This window comes from Papio anubis, chromosome 16 (genome assembly GCF_008728515.1).
Source record: "Papio anubis isolate 15944 chromosome 16, Panubis1.0, whole genome shotgun sequence".
Taxonomy (NCBI): domain Eukaryota; kingdom Metazoa; phylum Chordata; class Mammalia; order Primates; family Cercopithecidae; genus Papio; species Papio anubis.
The window spans coordinates 55498135-55521675 of record NC_044991.1 but is presented as its reverse complement, the minus strand read 5'-3'; the positions used below and the strand labels follow the sequence as shown (position 1 = coordinate 55521675).

Below are 23541 nucleotides of genomic sequence, written 5' to 3'. Positions count from 1 at the left end.
CCAGCTGAGTCTAGATGGGAAGCCCCACTTGTCATTTGGGCTGTGGGCGTACTGGTGCTGGGTTGGCAGACCTTTGCTTAAGTACCATCCTGGTACCTCAAGGTCCACTTTCAACCCCAGTCCCAGTTCCCTCTGAGCTTGAGGTGTTTCCAGGCCCAAACTGGTAGAACTAGGACTTAGTTTTCAGCTGGAGGCTCTTTGGCTCTGTTTGATCTCTTGGGCAGTTGAGTCTCATCTCTTTTGTCTTCCAGAAATATCTCAAAGTTTCTGATCTACATATGCCACCTTTTGCTGCCTTTCAGATATGCTGTTGATTCATTAGTATTTTTATATTTCTTCTACCATGTCAGTGTGCTTTGGGGGAAGATGAAGAAGTAAATGTATAGGTTTAGTCCAGTGTCTTAAGCCAAATGTGCCTAATTAGTTTCTTTCTTTATTTATTTTTTTTGAGACGGAGTCTCACTCCTTCACCCAGGCTGGAGTGCAGTGGCACGATCTCAGCTCACTGCAAGCTCCGCCTCCCAGGTACAAGCGATTCTCCTGCCTCAGCCTTCTGAGTAGCTGGGACTACAGGTGTGTGCCACTGCACCCGGCTAATTTTGTATTTTCAGTAGAGATGGGGTTTTGCTATATTGGCTAGGCTGGTCTTGAACTCCCGACCTTGTGATCCGCCTGCCTCGGCTTCCCAAAGTGCTGGAATGTGCCTAATTACTTTATTATAATACCTGATATACTGCCCCCTGTAGTTAGAATTTAACAAAGACGTATTTAGTGATAAATTACTATTTTTTTTGTTCTTTGGCTCAATGTAATACATTGTTTGTTTTGTGCCTGTTATGTGTGAGACCCTATGCTAGGCTTTAGGTGTACAGTGAGAATGAAGCAGACATGTAATTCTTGCTCTTGTGGAATTTATGCTATAAAGGAGGGATATTGATTAATCAACAACAGTCAAATATATAATTACAAAGTGTGAGAGGTATTATCAAGGAAAATAATAAGGTCCTTGCCTTACAAAAATAGTATAAGAAATAAAAGCCTTTTTTTTTTTTTTTTGAGACTGAGTCTTGCTCTGTCGCCCAGGATGGAGTGCAGTGCTGCAATCTCGACTTACTACAACCTCCGCCCCCCAGGTTCAAGCAGTTCTCCTGCCTCAGCCTCCTAAGTAGCTGAGATTACAGGCATGTGCCACCACGCCTGGCTAATTTTTTTTGTAATTTTTTTTTTTTTGAGACGGAGTCTTGCTCTGTCATCCAGGCTGGAGTGCAGTGGCCAGATCTCAGCTCACTGCAAGCTCCGCCTCCCGGGTTTACACCGTTCTCCTGCCTCAGCCTCCCAAGTAGCTGGGACTACAGGCACTCGCCACCTCGCCCGGCTAGTTTTTTATATTTTTTAGTAGAGACGGGGTTTCACTGTGTTAGCCAGGATGGTCTCGATCTCCTGACCTCGTGATCCACCCGTCTCGGCCTCCCAAAGTGCTGGAATTACAGGCTTGAGCCACCGCGCCCAGCTTTTTTTTGTATTTTTAATAGAGATGGAGTTTCACCATGTTGGCCAAGCTGGTCTCAAACTCTTGACCTGATGATCTGCCCACCTCAGCCTCCCAAAGTGCTGGGATTGCAGGCATGAGCCACCGTGCCCGGCCATAACAGCTAAAATTAAGTACATACTGTGTGCTAGTTACTGTGCCAACAACTTTACATGAATGGTCTAATTTAATATGCAGAATAACTTATTTCAGAAATAAGGAAACTGAAACTTACGATCCTAATTTAGTATTAGGAAGTCAGAGAAGACCTGTGTGGGAAAAGTGACACACAGAGAACCAGAGAAGTAGGAGATATCCAGGCAAAGAACAGAGGGAGGCTGTGTAAAGCAGAAGGAATAACATGTTCAAAGGCCTGAGGATGGATGAATGAAAGAAAGCGTGGAAGGACAACCAGTGGCTGAAATTGAGTGAGCAAGGAAAGAGTGCAAGAGGTAGGGCAAGTAGGGGCTAGATCAAGGGGGTTGTTAGAGTCCAGGATAAAGAGACTAGATTTCGTTCTAAGGCATGAGAAACTGTTGGAGGGTTTTACCTAAGATTGGTATACACCCTAAGTTGCTTTCCTAGAGATCCCTCTGCTTTGTGGAGAATAGATTGGCAGGGGCAGAGGCTTACTGTGATCCAGGTGAGAGAGGATGGAGGTTGGGACTACACTGGTGGCAATAAAAAAAAAAATGCAAAAAAAAAGCAGATTTGAAGTTTTAGATATAACTCTAAAATATATTACTTGCAGCTGTGCTAGATATAGAAGATAAGTGTGAGGAAGAAATTAAGGGGGTTTCCACATTTCTTTCTTGAGCAACAGGGTGGATTAGAGTACTAGCTACTGAATGGTGAGGGAAAGGTTTTAAACACAGAAAGCTTGTGTTGCCTATGAAATTTGAAGTGGAGGTGGAAAATAGGCAGTTGAGAATCTGGAACTCAGAAAAGAGGTCTGACCAAACAAAGCAACTGTGGGAATTGCTAGCATGGCATTTGTATTTACAGTCATCTCTCTGATCAGATTAACTAGATATAGAGAAAAGTGCCAAGGACAGAGCCCTGAGGAATTCCCACATTTAGAGATCTGGTGTTGGAAGAGGAACAGATAGTGAGGGAAACTGAGATGGAGCAGACAAGAGATAGAAGGAAAATCAGAGGAGTGCTTCATTGTGGAAAGCTAAGAGAGGAAAGTGCTTCAGAGAGGAAGGAGTGATCAGCCAGTCCAAATGCTCATTTTAAGATGAGAGCCACATACCACAGTATGTTTGAAACTTAGTATTAACAAAGAAGCATTGTGTAATATCTTCCGTCTCTCTAAAAACAAACAAAAAAAAACCCATCTGTCCACCTCACATCTCCCTCCATCTGTCACTCCCTTCCACTGTATCCCTTAATGTTAAAAGTCCCCCTGAAAGGACCCGGTGTCTCACTTTGTCCTTTTTCTATCTTTATTTCACTCCATTTAGGCTTTCTCACCCATATTCAACTGAAGACACTCTTGGAAAGGTCACCAGTAGCCACCGTCTTGTCAAATCTGGTTTCACTTCTCTGTCTCATCCTTCTTAAGTCTGTAGGCAATATTTGATTGAATTGATTGCTCCCTCCTTGAAAATCTCTACTCTTGGCTTCTATGACACTGCATTCTTAGATTAACCTCTCACCTCATGGCTGTTGCTTATGGGTCAGTTTAGCTTTTAAGAGAATGTAAATCCAGTTATATATCTCCTCTGTTCAAAGCCCTCCAATGGCATAGTGTTTCTCATCACACTCAGAATTAAATCCACAATCATTGCAATGGACTCCCAAGTCCTAAGTCTGCTGGCTTTTGCCCACCTCTCTGGCATCTTATATTGAACTGGCCTTTGTGCTATTTCTTGAACCTGCCAAACTCCTAAGAGCTACTATGCTTGCTGTTCCCTGTGTCTAGAAAGCTCTTCATCCAGATCTTTGCATGGTTCTCTTCACGTTATTTAGAGCTCTGCTCATATATTACTTCCTCAGAGAGGCCTTCCCAGACCACTCATCACTGCTCCCCAACCTGTCACTTTCTCTCTCCCCACCCTGCTTTTTATTCCTCATAGCACTTGTCTCTGTCTAAAATTAAGTATTGACTTGTTTATAAACAAGTGTCCTCCTTCCTCCCCACAGAATATAAGCTTTCTATCACTTGTCTGCTTGAACACTTCTCTGCTCCTAGTGTCTCAAACAATGGCATGAAATTGCTGGTCCACAAATATTTGAATGAATGCTGCTAAAAGGTTGAATCAGATGAGGATGGGAATGTTCCTGTTGGATTTGGCAATATGCCATTTGTTGGTATTCTGGCTGAGCAGTTTAAACAGAGCACTGAGAGTGGGAGTCAGAGCAAATAGATTAAGGAGAACCTGGAGGTAAGGAGTTAGACAAGACGAATTAGACAGCTATGTGGAAAGTCAGCTGAGAAGAGAGACGCAAGGCTGGTGGTGGCTGGAGGAGGGTAAATGAGGTCAAGAAGACAAGTGTTTGAGGTGACAGCAGTGGATGTAATCCAGAGCACACATGACAGGATGGGAGGGACTTGTCTTCCCTTTTAGCAGGTAGGAAAATGGTGAAGATAGTTACCAAGCCACTCTGATGGTGTAGTTCATGGAGTGAGGTGGGGGGTGAGAGTGGAGGCGGATGAGTCAGTGCCTGGCCAGCTGCATGAGAAACAAGGCTAGGTATTGGGTGAAAGGGAGCCAGGCCCTGTGAAATGAGGTGGGATTGCCATGTCTTCAAGCCAGATGTTGCCATGGTTGGGGTCCTGGCAAAAGGTGACTGAAGGAGCAGCGTGTGGAAAGAGGAAAAAAAAAAAAGCACCCAGCAGTTTGTTACATGGTGGCTGAGGATCTAATAATGTCTCCTTGTTTTGTTTTATTTTTATTTGGCTGGTCTTGAATTCCTGGCCTCAAGCAATCCTTCCACCTCAGCCTCCCAAAGTCTGGGATAGGCATGAGCTGCCACACCCAGCTGTCCTTGTTTGTTTGTTTGTTTTGAGACACGGTCTTGCTCTGTTGCCCAGGCTGGAGTGCAGTGTCACAGTCCCAGCTCACTGTAACCTCCATCTCCTGGGCTCAAGTGATCCTCCTACCTCAGCCTCCTAAGTAGCTGGGACTATAGGCACACATCACCACACCGGCTATTTTTTTTAATTTTTAGTAGAGATGGAGTTTTACCCTGTTGTCCAGGCTGGTCTCGAATACCTTGGCTCAAGCAATCCACCTGCTTTGTCCTCCTAAAATGCTAGGATTACAGGCGTGAGCCATTGTACCCTACCTGTCTCCTTGTTTTAATTAGGAACAATATTCTCTGCGCCAGGAAACCATTTGGGTTTATGATAGGAAAACCGTCTTTTTGCCTTCCTCTCCCATCTTCCTCTAGATGGAGCCCATTGAGGCTGAGAGAGTGTACAGTGTTGGCCCTGCATACCTAGCTTGCCATCAGAATTGGATGTGTTCATGCCTCCAGATAGTCCAATACTTTTTACGTGCTAAGTACTGTTTTAGGCTCAAAGGATATAGCAGTGAGTAAAACAAACTGTCTGCCTTTAAAGAGCTTTTATTCTAGTGCAGGGAGACAGAGTAAATAAATGTATGATAGTCAGAGATGGGGTGAGCATGTCATCCTGGGCCCCATGCTCTCTCCCCACCTCACCTCAATAGCCCTGGCATGGCAGTGGGAGGTGCACACTCACACTCTTCTCTGTTTCCATTTCCTGACATCTGCAGGACTGAATGAGCTCTTCCTCTTCACGGTGTTCCCTTGAATGGCTGACTTAAACCCTCCATTGCACGACACAGTAATGACTTGTTCTGTTCTCTTGATTTCAGATGAGACACCAATTATTGCGGTGATGGTGGCCCTGTCCTCTCTGCTAGTGATCGTGTTTATTATCATAGTTTTGTACATGTTAAGGTGAGCCTACTAACACTTCACGTTCTCTTAGATTCTGTTTCAATACCCCGGTGTCCCAATGAACCCACACAGTCCAGTAGACAGTAGGATATACACAATGAATAGGATAGAGGGGGAATGGCACATGATGGTGCTAAAATTGAAGTTCTACTTAGAAATGATTTAAAAGCTCTATATAGTCTTCCTTAAGTCCTAAACCCTCCCTCTTTCTTCCATCTGTCCAAGCCCAGTCTCCCAACTCCAGTGCAAGCTAAAACCCAGAATGGTAGTTTGGAGGTTGAAGTAAGAAACCACAGTTTGTTATTAGGGACAGGTGTTACAGGATCTTTAGGTCTAACCCTGTTGAAGGAACCCCTAAAAGGGCCCCAGTAAGATTACATGCTCAACAAAAGCCTACTTTATTTCTAGTTGGGGTTTTGTCCCCAAACCCTTCTGGGACCCCTGGCCCTGGCATGCTGAGCTGAGCCATGTGAGTTGTGAGTTACAGGATCCCTCTTTCTAACCTTCTTTCAGGATCCTCTAGACATTACCACTCTAGCAGAAGCAAGGAAGGGGAATCCAAGGGAGAGAAGAGGGTGGTGCATTTATTCTCTTCCTGCTAAAGCTACTGCCCTGACTAATTGGGTTTAGCCCTGCCTTATTTTTGGCCTAACCTATTCTGTGCTCCCTCTGTTCTTCTGCAGGGATAAAGAGAGGGGAATCGTGTGCCCCCTATAATTTGTCATATGTCTCCATCATTCTGCAGGAGACTTGTGGCCAAAACTGTGTCCACCCAGTCCAAAGCTCTGGGCTTCTCCCTGGGTCTCCCAGGCTACACTGAGGAAATACCAGTATTTTTGTTTGATATATATTGTCTGTCTCCCCCAACTGTATTCTATCCACTCACTCTCTCTGCACCTGGTGTGGCTGTGCTCTCCAGTGAGCCACATGAGCCTGAATATACTGTTGGGGTTCCCTGGTTGGGTCCCAGTGTGCCGAGGGTAAACAGGAGTATCCCGAGGTACTTGGTCGCCCCAGCATGCTGCTGCTCAGAGTGTGCATGACCTGTCTCTAAAAAAGCCCGATTATTTTTAAAGGAGATTTAGAAAGGCTGAATTGATGAGCAGGAATACAGAGCTGTGATTTGCCTCTCCCGCCTCTGTGCTTCATTCTTCACTGTGATCATTTTCTCATTAGGTTTAAGAAATACAAGCAAGCTGGGAGCCATTCCAATTCTTTCCGCTTATCCAATGGCCGCACTGAGGATGTGGGTAAGGCATTCCTTAATGTCATGGGGAACCTTCACAAGGAAGGAAATCAAGAAATTAGGAGTTTCTCCATCCTTTTAAAAAAATAAGACGATAAAAAAGAGGAAAAAAGAAGATTTTTGAAGAGAACAGTCCTACTTTTTACAGGCCTGGTCCATGAGGTAGAACCCCCAGTTTAGCCTCCAGAAAAGGGGCTAGGTCCTCAGGGCACCTGACTGACCTTCTCCCTTGTGTACTGCAGAGCCCCAGAGTGTGCCACTTCTGGCCAGATCCCCAAGCACCAACAGGAAGTACCCACCCCTGCCCGTGGACAAGCTGGAAGAGGAAATTAACCGGAGAATGGCAGACGACAATAAGCTCTTCAGGGAGGAATTCAACGTGAGTATTTTGTTGAGACTGGTGTATCAGCAGGGAAGAAGACAGACCTAAGGTCAGACCTTTCAGACCTTTTGAGTCTTGAAGTAAAAAAATGGGCTTTTAATGTTTAAGAGGTGAGAAATGTTTTACCAAGTTTATCTGACTCCCTGTATGATCATCGATTGGAAATGAAGTAAGATTTGCCTCACCTCCTAATCTACCCATCCATTCATTCATCATCACATCTCTTACTTCTTTTGTTTAATAAATACGTAGCAAGCATCTAATATGTGTCAGGTAGTATTCTAGTTGCCAGTGATATGATGAGGAGCAGAAACAGGTCCAGTCCCTACTCTCAATTAACTCACTGTCCAGGAGGGAAACCCCACAAACAAGAACAAAACTAACTAAGTTCAAACAGCAGTGCAGCACGTGAAGGACTGGTGCGTATTTGTAGGCATCCATATTAAGAGGTTGCCTTTTTGAGTCTAGAGCAGGGGTGTCAGTGTTTAAAGTAGACAGTAGGATAGATCAGTGTGGGAAATGGGAACCATGGGAGACTACAGAGCACAGTTCTCATCTTGAGTATTTAGATTAGTATTTATAATTCCCACAAGGAAGCAGAATACGTTTGTAAACTACCAGTTGGTGATCCTAGCCTACCAGTTCTGATCCCAGATCAGAAGAGCTTCTGGCTGGCACGGTGACTCAACGCCTGTAGTCCCAGCACTTTGGGAGGCCGAGGTGGGCGGATCACGAGGTCAAGAGATCGAGACCATCCTGGCCAACTTGGTGAAACCCTGTCTCTACTAAAAATACAAAAATTAGCTGGGCATGGTGGCATGCACCTGTAGTCCCAGCTACTCAGGAGGCTGAGGCAGGAGAATCGCTTGAACCCGGGAGGCGGAAGTTGCAGTGAGCCAAGGTCACACCACTGCACTCTGGCCTGGCGACACAGCAAGACTCCGTCTCAAAAAAACAAAAGAAGAGCTTCCTCGAATAAATGATACTTTAATTGATACCTAATCATAGGCAAGGGTGGCGGGGAAAGGGCAGTGGGGAACCTTCTGGGCACTGGAAATAGCAGGAGCAAATTGTCAGGAGTGAGTGTGCTGAGGGAGGGCACATCCAGAACACAACAGGGCTGTGTGCGGCTGAAGGGCCGAGCTTCAAAGGAGGATAAGAGGTGAAACTGTGAAAGATGGCTGGCCAGACCAGAGACCTTGCAGATAGTCATGAGAGAAGTGGCAAGCCATAGAGCAGCCAGATTTACATCTTGAAAAAATGACTCAGCCGGGCACAGTGGCTCACATCTGTAATCCTTAGCACTTTGGGAGGCCAAGGCGGGCGAATCACAAGGTCAGGAGATCGAGACCATCCTGGCTAACACGGTGAAACCCCATTTCTACTAAAAATACAAAAAATTAACCGGGCGTGGTGGCAGGTGCCTGTAGTCCTAGCTACTCAGGAGGCTGAGGCAGGAGAATGGCGTGAACTCGGGAGGCGAAGCTTGCAGTGAGCTGAGATCGTGCCACTATACTCCAGCCTGGGCGACAGAGTGAGACTTTGTCTCAAAAAAAAAAAAAAATTGACTCTGGCTTCTGTAAGGAGAATAGCCCATGGGCAGACCAGAATAGTTGCGGGGAATACAGTTAGGGGTTACAGGTGTTAATATCAGAAGTGCTAATAGATTGACCTAAAGTGGTCATGACTAGGAAGTGGGAGATGGATTTAAGGACACAGGAGCAGTTCCAGAATTGGTAAATACATCAACTGGGGCATTGCTAAACCGTCAGTTTCCTTCATACCTTTCCACTAAGCCATATGTCAGCTTTGCCTTATAGGCTGACTCTTTTTTTATCAGTGGGAAAAATTTTCCCAAAAGCTTCTGGAGACTTCCCTTGTCACATGCTCCTTCTTAAACCTGTCGTGAGCAAGGGAGAAAATAAGATTACTGTGGCTGACTGAGACTAGTCTAGATTATTCCTGGGTCAAGGCCAGGCACGCTGGCTCACATCTATAATCCCAACACTTTGAGAGACTGAGGCAGGCAGATTGCCTTGAGCACAGGAGTTCGAAACCAGCCTGGGCAACACGGTGAAACCCCATCTCTACAACAATGACAACAACAAAAATACAAAAATTAGCTGAGCATAGTGGCACACGCCTACAGTCTTAGCTACATGGGAGATGAGGTGGGAGTATCTCTTGAGCCCAGGAGGTGGAGGTTGCAGTTAGTCAGATTCACTCCACTGCACCCCAGCCTGGACAACAGAGCCAGACCCTGTCTCAAAAAAAATATTTTTTTAGATACTCATGTGAGATATGGATGGATAACCTCACAGAATAGGAGGTCTGGTAAAGGAGGAATGGTTATTGGGTCAACAAGTCACTATTCATATCTGCTCCACAATAGAAGGGCTTAAGGGGAGTGGTGGGTGATGTCAGATTTGCATTTTGAGAAAATCACTGACTACAATATAGAGAATAGATAAAAGGGAGAGGCAAGAGTTGAAGTGGGAGACCATTTACCAAGCGAGAGTTAACAGAATAGCTTGGACCTTTTTGGGGGGCTATTGGAAAAATAGCACCATTTAATGTTCATTATTGATTGATAAGATTTACCACATCCTGCCGGGCACAGTAGCTCATACCTGTAATCCCAGTACTTTGGGAGGCCAAGGCGGGCAGATCACCTGAAGCCAGGAGTTCAAGACCAGCCTGGCTAACATGGCGCAATCCCATCTCTACTAAAAAGACAAAAATTAGCCAGGCGTGGTGGCACGCACCTGTAATCCCAGCTGCTTGGAAGGCTGAGGCAGGAGAATTGCTTGAACCCAGGAGGCGGAGGTTGCAGTGAGCACCATTGCACACCAGCCTGGGTGACAAGAGTGAAACTCCGTCTCAAAAAAAAAAAAAAAAATTACCACATCTCACAAGACAGCCCTCCAGCCTCAGTACCATAGCTGGATCTGTGCTAGGCATTATACTGTTTTGTAATCTATAATACCACCTGCTTCTGGGTGATGAGGTATGTGATCCCATTACTATACTTTTTTCTGTCAAATTAGTTCTTTTCTTTTTCCATAACATTAAATTTACGTAAGCATGAAACAAATTATTTGTTTGGAGGTAATATTCCCTGAGACCCCATGATAAGGTATTTCAGTAAATCCCTGGATGGTGATGGTATTCCTGGAGGCATGATAGGTAAATTCAGATAGATATTGTGGTGAGAGCCATTTGCTGTGCTACCATGGCAACTGTGTTCACGAGCTCATTGGGCCAGCACTAGGGTAGTGAGGGAAAGGGCTGACCTTCGTCACCTGGGTTTCTAGCAATGAGTGCCATCTGGTGAGCATTCACATGGAACATAAATATTTCCTTTCTTGTTCTAGTTATTTACTACCCAGCGATTGGTTTAGATCCTGACCTCCAGTGAGATAAGTAGTGTGATAATTTGCTTGAAGTTCACTTCATTAGGAGGATTTCGTTTTTATACACATTGAAAGCCATCACTTAAGTAATATACCCCATAGCAGTCTACTTCCAGCATGGGCCAGCATGTCTCACCAAGCAGTTTATATACCAGGCCAGACTTTTTCTTCTTCAGTTAACTGTTGATGTCAATAGGAAGTCAGTAGTATCTATTGCAGCAGTGGTTTGTGTGGTAGGCATTTTATAGCAATCACTTCCAGCTGATAATGGGATTCTGCTGGGCATGTTCAAATCTATGGCTGATTGGATCACATAATACCTAGTTTATGAGACTGGCCTGGTGGCTCATGCCTGTAATCCCTGCACTTTGGGAGGCTGAGGTCAGAAGTTCAAGACCAGCCTGGCCAACATGGTGAAACCCCTGTCTCTACTAAAAATACAAAAATTAGCCAGGCGTGGTGGCAAACACCTGTAATCGCAGCTACTTGGGAGGTTGGGGCAGGAGAATCACTTGAACCCAGGAGACAGAGGTTGCAGTGAGCTGAGACCACGCCATTGCACTCTAGCCTGGGTGACAAGAGCAAAACTCTGCCTCAAAAAAAAAAAAAACCTAGTTTATGATGGGGAGTTCAAGTCATTTGGATACCTGTATCTGTGATCAGGCTTACAGTTTCTACCTTAGAGCCCAGTACTAGGCTAGGAGCATGGTCTTGCCAATAGGATCATGGTCTTATTTCCGTATTTTAGGGTTTTTCATTATGATTCTTCTGTTTACCTTACTACAAACACTTTAGAACTCCATACAATCTACCAGAGCTTATTTCTCTGTGGCCTGGATCAGCAGGAGTACCTTCTCTTTTCAGATCACTCAATGAATTGGTCAGAGGCTGGGCACAGTGGCTCATGCCTTTAATCCTAGCACTTTGGGAGATGAGGCAGGCAGGTCACTTTGAGTCCAGGAGCTCAAGACCAGCCTGGGCAACATGGCAAAAGCCTGCCTCTTCAAAAAATTAGCTGGACGTGGTGGTGTGCATCCATAGTTCCAGCTACTTGGGAGGCTGAGGTGGGAGTATTGCTTGAGCCTAGGAGTTTGAGGCTGCAGTGAGCTGTGATTTCACCACTGCACTGCAGCCTGTGTGACAGAGCGAGACCTTGTCTCTAGGTAGGTAGGTAGGTAGGTAGGTGGGTAGATTGATTAGATGGATTAGATGGATTAAATTGAGAGATCAGAGTTGAATGCGAGCATAACGTATTTGCTGTCTCCAAAACTTAAAATGGCCCAGCAAGCATTGCTCCTCTTCGTTAGCAGGAGAGGGGTGATGGGGCAAGGGGCAGCAAGTTGTCCTTTATGTTGGAGGAGATACCCTGACGTGCTGCAGGCCTTTTACCTTCAGAAAATTTGGCTGAGGTGGCAGGCCACTGTATTTTTCTGTCTAACATGTACATCTAAGATACATAACTTCTCGCTCTTCCATGTCTCACATTGAAGTCATTAGCATAGTTGTCAAGGTAATGTCCTGTGAAACAGACAAAATCTCAGTGAACCAGATCACAAGACAGAAAGGTCAAGATGATTGATGACTGAGGCTGCTCTTGCCATGAGCAAGAAAAACTGCTTCAAGTAGTCCACACAACTTAAAAAGAACATATACTTACCCTTAGCGGTAGTATAGGTACCAGGAGTTATATGTGAATCTGCAGGAAGTAGAGTACGTCTGGAAAAGTAACTGTAAATCTGCAAAGTCTTCTGTAGCACTTAAGGTCCTGCGGTTTACATGGAGACTTTGCCTTTTGGTAAAGAGATCACTGCTCTGGGAGCTTACATTTGCTCTTTGTGTGATAGTTCTTATCCAGTGGGCTAGGGAATCTGTGTGTCTTTGGGCATCACCTAATGGCCAATGTTATTGAAAATCAAGGTGGCAGAGAGGGAGATCTAGCCAACTTCACGGAGCCAGGAGCAACTAGTTTCTTTCCCTCCCTTTTGGAGGCCCTGACAGACAGACAGATAGATAAGATAGATTAGATAGATAATAGGTCCTAATGTGAAGCCACCTCGGGCCAAAACTCCTTCCATCACCTGGCCTGCAAAGGCTCCGTTCTTTTTTTTTTTTTTTTTTTTTTTGAGACTGAGTCTGGCTCTGTCCCCAGGCTGGAGTGCAGTGGCGGATCTCAGCTCACTGGCTCGCCTCGGGTTCGCCATTCTCCTGCCTCACAGCCTCGGGGTAGCTAGGACCACGAAGCCGCCCACTTACCTAGCCGGCTAGTTTTTTGTATTTTGAGGCGGGGTTTCACGTGTTAGCCAGGATAGTCTCGATCTCCTGACCTTGTGATCGCTGTCGCCTCCCAAAGTGCTGGGATTACAGGCTTGAGCCACCGCGCCCGGCAAGGCTCCGTTCTAATCAGCATATCTTAGCAGTGTTCTGAGTTCCTAGGAATTAGTTACCTCAAGGCCAGAACCTAGCAGACCCCAAAAGATGCATTTCCCTTTGCCTAGTAAAGTTACCATGGTAAATATCTGCAGATTATTAGGAAAGGATGAGGAGGGAGGTTTATAATATATGTGTGTTAATACAGTGTGGCAGGGTTCCTCCTTACAGATGCCTGTCCTCCCTGTTATTGAAGGGTTCTGGGTCTGAAATGACCCAGGCCTACGAGTTGGATGAGGGGGCCCTCTCTCTAGCATGGTAGTCTAGTAGGCTGCCTCAACTGACCTGGAAAGTTACTTTCCATTTCCATTACCCGGAGCTTCACAATGAATTATTCACAGCCATAAATCATGGTCTCCAACAGTCTTTCAAGCCCACGTAGATCAAGAATCCCATTTAGAAGCAGTCCCTTCCACTAGCATCTCACTCTGCTGAGGACAGCCAGGAAAGTACTTCTGAAAGATTCCAGTGCTTTCTTCACCAGTGTACAGCCTCAGCAAGGCATGTGTTATGGATCCCATCAAGGGCATACTGAAGGTGTCAGTAGAAAGCTGAGCCTTTGGAGTCCATATGCCACTCTGGTCTCCTCTACTTTGTGCCAAGGATTTTCTGGCTTTTCATTATCACCTCACTAAATCTAGCATTCAGTCCAGGTTTCCACTGGCCAGCCTAGCTCAACATTAAAACCATGGCCAGTTACCTGAGCTGTTACACTACCTGCAGAAGTTCTTTTGACCATACCATAATCAGAAATTTGGTTTTATCCAGGCCGGGCACAATGGCTCATGCCTTAATCCCAGAACTTTGAAAGGCCGAGGCAGGCAGATCACTTGAGGTCAGGAGTTTGAGACCATCCTGACCAACATGCTGAAACCCCGTCTCTACTAAAAATACAAAAATTAGCCGGGCATGGTGGCGAGTGCCAGTAATCCCAGCTACTCGGGAGGCTGAGGCAGGAGAATGGCGTGAACCCGGGAGGTGGAGGTTGCAGTGAGCCAAGATTGCACCATTGCTCTCCAGCCTGGGGGACAGAATGAGACTCCATCTCAAAAAAGAAAAGAAATTTGGCTTTAACCAAAAGTCATACTCTTCCCTTCTTTGTTATAACGTCTCCAAAATCTGTATCAACAATTGTTCCTATCATTTTTAATGATCCAGCTCAATGAATTCCTATAGTTTCTTCTGGGTATTTGTTAGCTCTTTATTTTTTTTTTCCTCCGGTAGAGACGAGAGTCTTGCTGTATTGCCCAGGCTGGTCTTGAACTCCTGATCTCAAACAATCCTCCCGCCTTGGTCTCCCAAAGTGCTGGGATTACAGGCATGAGCTACTGTGCCTGGCCAGCATTTTACTTTTCTGCTTATTTATGTATTTTACCCTCAGGTCATGTTATGGTTGCATTCTGGTAATGTGTGAGCAATGCAGGCTGGGTTGTGGGGCAGTTTTCATCATGACAGCAAGATGCAGTAGAGAGCATAATAGAGATTTTTCGAAATTAGCTTTCTTCAGGTCGTCTCTTTTATCATCATTTCTGTTGTCTCACTTAAACCCTTATCTTTCTCATGAGCAACCCAGGAAAGATGTAAATTCTGTGGCATTAAAATTCAGCAACTAGCAAAATTTGGAAATCTTAACATTTCATTTAGCAAAATACATGCATAGTAATGTAAAGGCCTTGAGTCTTGGGTTTTCATTTCGAGGTGAGCATTTGATATTGGAGCTGGGATGTTTCTTGTTTTGTTCTCTAATATTGTCAAAAGTAATCCTACTCCTTGGTTTCAACATTTCCCCTCTCCTTTTAGTTGGGACACCCCTACTCCTTTACCACCAGCTTGAACACATCACAGGTAATTGCAGGCAATAACTAAAATAGTAGTTGTGCAGCTATGAACTATGAGCAGCTTGCTCTTTCCCATCCTGGCAGTTGGTTGACAGTTTCTTTCCTTCCATCTGAACCCAGTAACATTACCCACATTTCCCCCAGCAGTCTCTCAACTACAACCCCACTCTGATAGTAATTGCTAAATCAGTTAAGCTCCCTAGTTAAAAGCAAGAGAAGTCAACTCAACTAAATTAAGCAAAAAAACAAACAGAACTGTTGATTTGGGAAGACATTGGCAGAGCTGGCAGAATCAGAAGATAAGTTGGAGTACCAAGCCTCAGGTAGAGCCCGACCCTACCTTGGTGGCTTTGGGGCCCTTCTAGGAAAGCCCCTGCTTCTTCCTAGTTTTTAGAATCCTGGGAGAGAATCTGATTGGCCCAGTATGAGTCAGGTATGACTGTGCTTGGATCAGTCAGCCCTGGGAGGGAAGAGGAGAAGTAGCACATAGGGCAAACAAACCAATTTGTGTCTACTGTCATAGAATAATATTTTTAATAACCATCAGATGGGGAAGGCCTTTCTAAGCTACTTACAGTAAGATTTAGATGCCAGAATGGAAAAGTTTGAAAGATAGTAAATATATTAAAATTTGAAACATCTTTGTGACAAATGATGCCATAAAAAAGTGGCCAACTGGGAGAATCTGTTTGCCATAGGTAGACAAAGAATGCCCCAGAATATACAAACCTGTGAGTAAAAGGTAAACAATCCAGTCAAGAAATTGGCAATTTACAGAAGAAATACAAATGGTCTGTAAAGATATGAAAAGAAGATCTACTATATCTGGTAATCAGGGAAATACTCATTAAAGCTAACCATTATTTTGGACCTATCAGATTTGAAAATTTAAAAAGATTTATATCAATTGTGGACAAAAGTATGGGGCTGCAGAGACTTACACACAGGTGAGGGAGTTCAAATTGGTATTGCATTGGAGGGATGATTTTGGCAGTACCAATCAGTATCTTAATGTTTGAGTTGTCTGACCAAGCTTCTGAGATTCTTAAAAACCCTTATTGTACAAATATATATTTGTACAAGGATGTTTATGACAGCATTATTTATGATAGCAAAGAAGATAAAGCAAGTATCTGTCAAATAGAATGGCCAGATGATTTCTTATATCCATTATGATATTCTATACTATCATTAAAATAAATGTGTTCACATAGATCTCTAAGTCATATTGTTATGTGAGAAAACATGGGATAATTTCGTTTTTGTTTTCAAAAATATGTGTATCTATGTGTGTTTGGGTATGTTAATGCTTTTTTAAGTCTGAAAGACTACAAATTGTCAACAGTGGCTGCCTACAAAGAGGCTGGAAGAGAGGAGAGACATAATAGGGAACTTTGTTTTCTACTAAATTATTTGACTTAAAACAAGCATATTCTTTTTATAATATTTTTAAAGCAGATTTTTTAAAATATGGGAAATAAATATAATGGACTTAGTTTGCTTCGATGGATATATAACATCTAGAATAAAGAAGTTGCTATGCCTAGTTTGAACTGTGTCAAGGGTCTTGTGGTCAGGTCGCTGTAAAAAGGGATATCACCAAATGGGATGTTGTTCTGGAGAGAAACTCGACCATGGGGGTGAAAACTAAAGGAACAACACACATAGGACATGACAGCTGTTTTCAGATATGTGACAGGCTAAAAGGAGACTGTAGCACTTCTGTGAATGCCCACCTGCTTAGAAGTTCTAGGGTGTGGCTTTCATCCTAATTACAAGCTGGAGCTTTTTTATTCACCAGCATTTGTCTTTCTAGGAATCTTTGAATTTATTTAAAAGAAATACTTTGAAAAACCACTCAGAAGCCCCCATTTTCAGGGAAAATTGAGATCCTTAAGGCATTATCAAGGTTTAAAAAGAAACAAAAAGATAAAATTGGGTTAGCTCCTGGGTGGGTGCAGTTGTTCATGCCTGTAATCTCCTAGCACTTTGGGAAGCCAATGCGAGAAGATTGATTGAGGGCAGGAGTTTAAGACCAGCCTAGGCAATGTAGCAAGACCTTATCTCTACAAAAACATTTTTTTAATTAGCCAGGCATGATGGCACATGCCTATAGTTCTAGCTGCTCAGGGGGCTGAGGTGGGAGAATCATTTGAGCCCAACACTTGCAGCCCAGAGTTTGGAGGCTACAGTGTGAGCTATAGTGCTCACTCTATAGATCTACAGGAGCTACAGTGAGCTACAGTGATCACAGCACTGCACTCCAGCCTCCTGGCTACCAGAGTGAGACTCTGTCTCAAAAGATTAAAAAAAAAAAAAAAAAAAAAAGGCTTAGCTCCTGAGAGGAATGGGATATGGGATAGGAGAGAAAGAAAAGAGGGAAAGAGGTGAAGCCAGTGAAATAGTCAGAATCTGTGCAATGTGAGATGTGACCTTCCTCAGGACCCCACATCTCTTAGATTGCCAGATGAAGAAGGCATGTGTGTGTCATCTAGTGATGGGACGGAGTGTGGCATCTGAGTTAAGATGGGTGAAATCGCCTCTACATTGATGAGTTGTCCCAAAATAAGTGAATCAGAGCCAAAGTCCTGTAGGAATTAGCAGGAACTGTGACAAGGGCTTTGGAATTCCACTGCCCAGAGAGTTGGGAGTTTGGGCTTTGCAAGGGGCAGAGAAGATGCCAGCTGACATCTGGGTTTTACATTGCTTACTATAAGGGAAATGCAGAAGAAATTGTGTATCTGGGTATTGGGTCGTTTTAAACAGAACTGTTCCAAGACCTACCTTGGAAGGTAGTAAATTTCCTGTCACTGCAGTGTTCAGGCACTGGTGACTGTTGAGTGAGAGTATTAAAAAGAGATTCAAACTTAAAAATGAATGAAATTCAGACCTGTACTGGAGATCTAGGCAAGAAAAGAAAGGTATAAGGATTGCAAAGGAAGGGACAAAATATAAATTTTTCACAGACCAAATATTGTCTTCAGAAAAACCCACAGATTCATCATATTATAGAATTAATAAGTTATTTTTGGAAGGTTGCTAGATACAGAAGCAGCATAAAAATTTAATGCATTTCTATACATAGGCCACAAACAAAAAACCTGATAATACCTTTTAAAAGGTGCCAATTACAATAGCATCCAAATGTAAAGTACCCAGGAATGGGTTTAACAATTTAGAGAAAATTGTTAAAATGTTTGAAGACATTAAAGGAAAATAGCTTAAATTAGTGAAGAGATAGGATCAATGGATTAGGAGGCTAAACTTTGTAAAGACGTCAATTCTCCCCCAATATATATAGATTCAATGCAATTCCAATAAAAATCCCAACAGGTTTTTTGTGGAACTTGACAAGCTGATTCTAAAATTTATATGGAGGAGAAAAGATTCAAGAATAGCCAAGACATTCCTGAAGAAGAAGAACAAGGTGAGGAGACCTGCCTTACCAGATATAAAGAGATTATAAAATTTTAGTAATTAAGACAGTTCTGTATTGGCACTGGGATAGACAGATCGACCAATGGAATGAAATAAAGAGCCCAGAAGCAGATCCATGTGTAAGTGGAAACCTGTTTATGACAGAAATGCTCTTGCAGTTTGGGTGGGGAAAAGATAGTCTTCACAATAAGTAGTGCCTGGGACCATTGGTAACCCTGTGGGAATAAATGAAATTGAATGCTTGTCACATACCAAACACAAAAACCAATTCCAGTTGCTATAAACACTGAAATTTAAAGGACAAAAATGATAAAATGTAGAGATCATAATGTAGTAAAATAGACTTCTGATCTCACAATAGGAAAGCATTTTTTAAGACTTAAAGTGTATAAAAGGGAAGATTGATGAATTTACATGAAAATGCAAAACCTCTGGTCATAAATAGATACCATAAAGAAAATGAAAGGGAAGGCCACAACCTTGGTAAAAGATAACACAGGTAACTGATAAAGGAAAAGTATCCAGAATATATAAAGAACTCCTACAAATTGTTAAGAAAATAAGTAGGCTGGGAGCAGTGGTTCATGCCTGTAATCCCAGCGCTTTGGAAGGCTGAGGTAGGTGGATCACAAGGTCAGGAGTTCGAGACCAGCCTGGCCAACATGGTGAAACCCTGTCTCTACAAAAAATACAAAAAAAAAATTAGCCAGGTGTGGTGGCCGGCACCTGTAATCACAGCTACTGGGGAGGCTGAGGAAGGAGAATTGCTTGAACACAAGGAGGCAGAGGCTGCAGTGAGCCGAGATCACACCACTGCACTCCAGCCTTGGTGACAGAAAAGACTCCATTTGGAAAATAATAATAATCCAGTAGGACAACGGGGAAAACACTTAACTAGGTACTTCACGGAAGAGGAAACTGTTTTGACCAGTATGCAGTGGAAAGATGATGAACCTCATTAATAATCAGAGAAATGTAAATCAGAACTACATTTAATACAAAGTCTGACAGTAGCAAATGTTGATAAGGATACAGAACTGGAACATGTACATTGCTGGTGGGAGTATAAATTAGTACAACTACTTTGAAAAACAATTTGGCTTTATCTGGTAAGGTTAAAGATACCTATACCTGAAATTCTTGCACATATGCACAAGAAAGATATGCTCCTTTCTTAAAGCTCTTGCTTTGTCTCAAAGCAGGACCATTAACTGTAAACAACCCAAATATTCATCAGTAGTAGAATGGATAAGTAAATTTTGACACGGTCTCAAATGGAGCACTACAAAGTAGCAGAAGTAAGCAAACATCCAGGATGAATCTTAGGAACGTAATGTTGAGCCAAAAAAAAAGCAACCACCACTTAATCATGACTCCATTTTCCTCAAAAACTAGACTAGCAATAATAATATATTGTTTTGGATGCAAAAAATACGAGATACAAATAAAGCAATGTAATGATAAATATAAAAGTTCAGATTTACCAGTGAGAGGGAAAGGAAGAGGATATAAGAAGAGGAGCCCGAAGAGAACTTCTAAGTTAAATTATGTGATGGATACTTTTTAAAAAATAAATAAGTTTGAAAAAAAAATTTTTTTTAACTGACATGTCTTTAAAAAAAGGCTAATGAGTACTTAGCCTTGGTTCCAATTAAGGCTTGAGCAAGAGATGAAACGATCTTCGATGCCACCTAGTGTTTCTAGAGAGTTAACATTTTATAGGCTTCTGCTCTAGCTGTTCCTTCCTAGCTCTGTGAGCTAAGTGTTTCAGAGTAGAAACCAAAAGGAGTAGGATTCACCTTGTTTTCATCTCTGACGTAGGCTCTTCATTCTGAACCTTTGCATCTAGCGCTGTGTTCTCCAGGGCAAGCCCTTTCTTCTCTCTCGTTAAACAATAGCTCCTGTTTCTTCCTGACTCTTTTTAGGAGACTTAGTCCACCTGAGACCTAGTTTTTCTTTATCATGACTGGAGGAGCTAGGGATGCTGATAGGGCTGTGAGATGTAGTCTTTGTTACTCCTGATATTTTTGTATTGAAGACTATTTTCAAGAGTCTTGCTGTCCCTACTTCTGTTCTACATTTTAGAGAAGAGATGTGCAGGAAAAGTAGTTCCTCTGGATTAGCCATCAGGGCTTAAAAAACTGACATCTCATCCTGCCCTGTACTTGGGTGGAAACCTGTGGAAATCTATGTGAAGAAAGAGAATGCAAACTGTGGGTGAATTGGGAAATTCCGATCTAAAATAATGGTCTCTACTGCATGTGTAAGAGTCCAGCCCAGGAAACTCTTTTCTTCCTTTTATGTATTCACAGCATAGGGTCAGGGGTAATTGCCTCTGTTAGTAAAATAACATGCAGAACCTCCAGGGTTTTAATTCTGAAAGGAAATCTCTTGAGTAGGTAAGGGCAGATGGATTATGAGGTCCTAATTTTCCTGTCTTTGGGTCTTTTACTTTAATTTATCCTATCACTGTCATGCTGGTTTCCAGTAAATATATTTGCTCCTTTCTTAAAGCTCTTGCTTCCCAGCCTGGGCAACATAGCAAGATCCACCTCTACAAAAATAAAAATTAAAAAATTAGCCAGGCATGGTGGTGCTATGCCTGTAGTCCCAGTTACTCAGGAGGCTGAGGTAGTAGGATACCACCAGCCCGAGAGTTCAAGGCTGCAGTGAGCTATGATGGTGCCACTGCACTCCAGCCTGGGCGACCGAGTGAGACCCTGTCTCCAAAAAAAAAACAAAAAAACTCTTGCTTCTATCTGACAAAAATTGGTTCCCTTTGGGCTGGCATTTCCTTTATTCAATCTTTTTATTATTATTATTATCATCATCAAAGATAGAAACCTTCATTATTCATTTCTGCCTCTTGCTCTTCCCAATCCACTTTGCCTTCATTCCATCTCCGAATGTAGTAAATTTTTTTTTTTTTTTTTTTTTTTTGCGATGGAGTTTTTTGCTCTTTCTGCCCAGGCTGGAGTGCAATGGCGCAGTCTTGGCTCACTGCAACCTCCGCCTCCCAGGTTCAAGCGATTCTCCTACCTCAGCCTCCCAAGTAGCTGGGGTTACAGGCATGTGCCACCACACCCAGCTAATTTTTTGTATTTTTAGTAGAGATGGGGTTTCGCCATGTTGGTTGGCTGGTCCCGAATACCAGACCTCAGGTGATCCACCCACCTCGGCCTCCCAAAGTGTTGGGATTACAGGCGTGAGCCACCGCACCTGGCCCAAATGTAGTAATTCTAATTCCAGAATATGTCTCAAATGCATCCATTTCCATGTATCGTCATTTTTCCATGCTTCAGTTCTTCTCTGTAGTCCATTTTTGCATGTAATAACAAGTAGTTCTTTAACATGGAAAATGGATCACACTTTAAAAACCTTCAATGATTTCCTCATGCACTTAGCATAAAATTTGAACTCCCTATTAAGGACCTACCTGGAAATGGATGATCTGACTGCCAGGCTCATCTCTTCCTACTTCCTCCTGCCATCCCCACCAGCCTCACCTTGTGCGTGACACCTGCACTGATTTTCAGTTCCTCACACAACCAAGCCTTCTCCCACCTCTGGGTTACCACAGATGCTGTTCTCTGTGCCTGGAATACTATTTTCTACACTCATCCTTCCTCAGAGAGACCCACCTGTAATCCAAATTTGACGCTTGATACTTCATCTCTAGTAGCAGTCTATTTTTGATTGCATTCATGGTGGTGTATAATTATATATGTATTTGTTTTATTTGTTTAATGTCTCTTTTTCACCCACAAGTTTATATTGTCCTTGAGGGCAAGAACTGCACTTATATTTGATTCCCCACTCTTTGCTCTGTACGTAGCCCAGTGCCTGGTAGGTACAAAATATATATTTGTTGAAAGAATGAATGAAAAGTAATGCATGAATTGTACCTCTACTGCTGAATACTACGGTTGTTCTCAGTTTTGGGTCATTCTAAATAATGATGAAGTAAATAATTAGGACATAAAGATTTTTATTTCCTTAGGGTATGTTCTCAGAAATGAAATTGCTGGGTCAAAAAGTATTTTCAAAAAGTTTTCTTAAGGCTCATAAAATGTATTTCCAAGTCACTTGCTCGGAATTAGGGTTGGAATTTTAAACTGCCTCCCTTTTTGCTTTCTTACTTGTTTTTATAGTGTCAGAGTCTCACTGTATGTGTCACTCAGGCTGGACTGCAGTGGTGTGATCATGGCCTTGAACTCCTGGGCTGAAGTGTTCCTCCCAGTAGTTAGGACTACAGCCTCCTGAGTAGTTGGGACTGCAGGCATGCACCACCATACCTGGCTAATTTTTTTTTTTTTAATATAGAGACGAGGTCTTGCTGTGTTGCCCAGGCTGGTCTCAAACTTCTGGCCTCAAGTAGTCCTCCCACCTCTACCTCCCAGAGTGCTGGGATTACAGGTGTGAGCTACCACGCCCAGCTCCTTTTTTCATCCTTAATTTTATATATGAAACATACAAGAGGAGAACAGATCAAATAATAAAATTTAGCTTCCCACTCTCATAAAACTCGTTTATTTGAATACTTATTCTTTGTCACACGTGAGATTATCTCCTTGTGTGGCAGATATTGTTGTTCCAATTTTGTGTATTTATTTATTATTTATTTTTGAGACGGAGTCTCGCTCTGTTGCCTAGACTGGAGTGCAGTGGTGTGATCTCAGCTCACTGCAACCTCCGCCTCCCGGATTCAAGCGATTTCCTGCCTCAGCCTCCTGAGTAGCTGGGGTTACAGGTGTGCACCACCATGCCCGGCTAATTGTTGTCTTTTTAGTAGAGACAGGGTTTCTCCTTGTTAGCCAGGCTGGTCTTGAACTCCTGACCTCAGGTGATCCACCCTCCTCAGCCTCCCAAAGTGCTGGGATTACAGGCATTAGCCACTTCACCCAGCCCCAATTTTACAGATGAGGAAACTGGACCTAGAAAACAGATGTGCTCAAGTTCATAGAAACCCAGACTATCTCATGTCAAATCATTGTGATAACCTCCCTGCACTAACTAATTTACATTTGCTCCAAAACTGCTGCAAATTTAATGTCACCTCACCCAAATATTCTGCTTCTTAACTGCTGCATCCATATGAATGCCCTCCCACTCACCCACCAGTCCTTGCTTCCTTGCCACATGATGCTAGAGGCTGGGGTACCATGCCCCCTTAGATCCCTAGAAAAGATATTAAATCAGCTGGCCATCCAGAACCCTCCTGTATGGTTCACTCTGAGATGCATGTCATCTTTATGTGGTGGTAATTAACATGAGGATAAATGGCCCATTCCTTCAGTTATGTCCCCATTCCCATTTACAAGGGTAGGCCATTTTGG

General features: G+C 43.2%; 1 protein-coding gene across 13 annotated transcripts in view; it reads left to right on the top strand.

Moving 5' to 3' along the window:
* The window catches only part of PTPRA (protein tyrosine phosphatase receptor type A), a 162762-nt gene that overhangs the window by 108106 nt on the left and 31115 nt on the right, over positions 1-23541 (top strand). For 10 of the 13 annotated variants that reach the window (XR_002515183.2, XM_017944957.1, XM_031656614.1 and 7 more), the window contains 3 exons: positions 5377-5461; positions 6638-6711; positions 6950-7086. Coding sequence is in view for 12 of the 13 variants with exons in the window: in XM_017944957.1 (XP_017800446.1) it covers positions 5377-5461; positions 6638-6711; positions 6950-7086 (296 nt within the window). In the remaining variant the exon portion in view is untranslated. Of the gene's footprint in view, positions 1-5376; positions 5462-6637; positions 6712-6949; positions 7087-18100; positions 18195-23541 lie in introns of all 13 variants that reach the window. The other 3 variants (XM_021921191.1, XM_021921190.1, XM_021921192.2) reach the window with 1 other exon arrangement.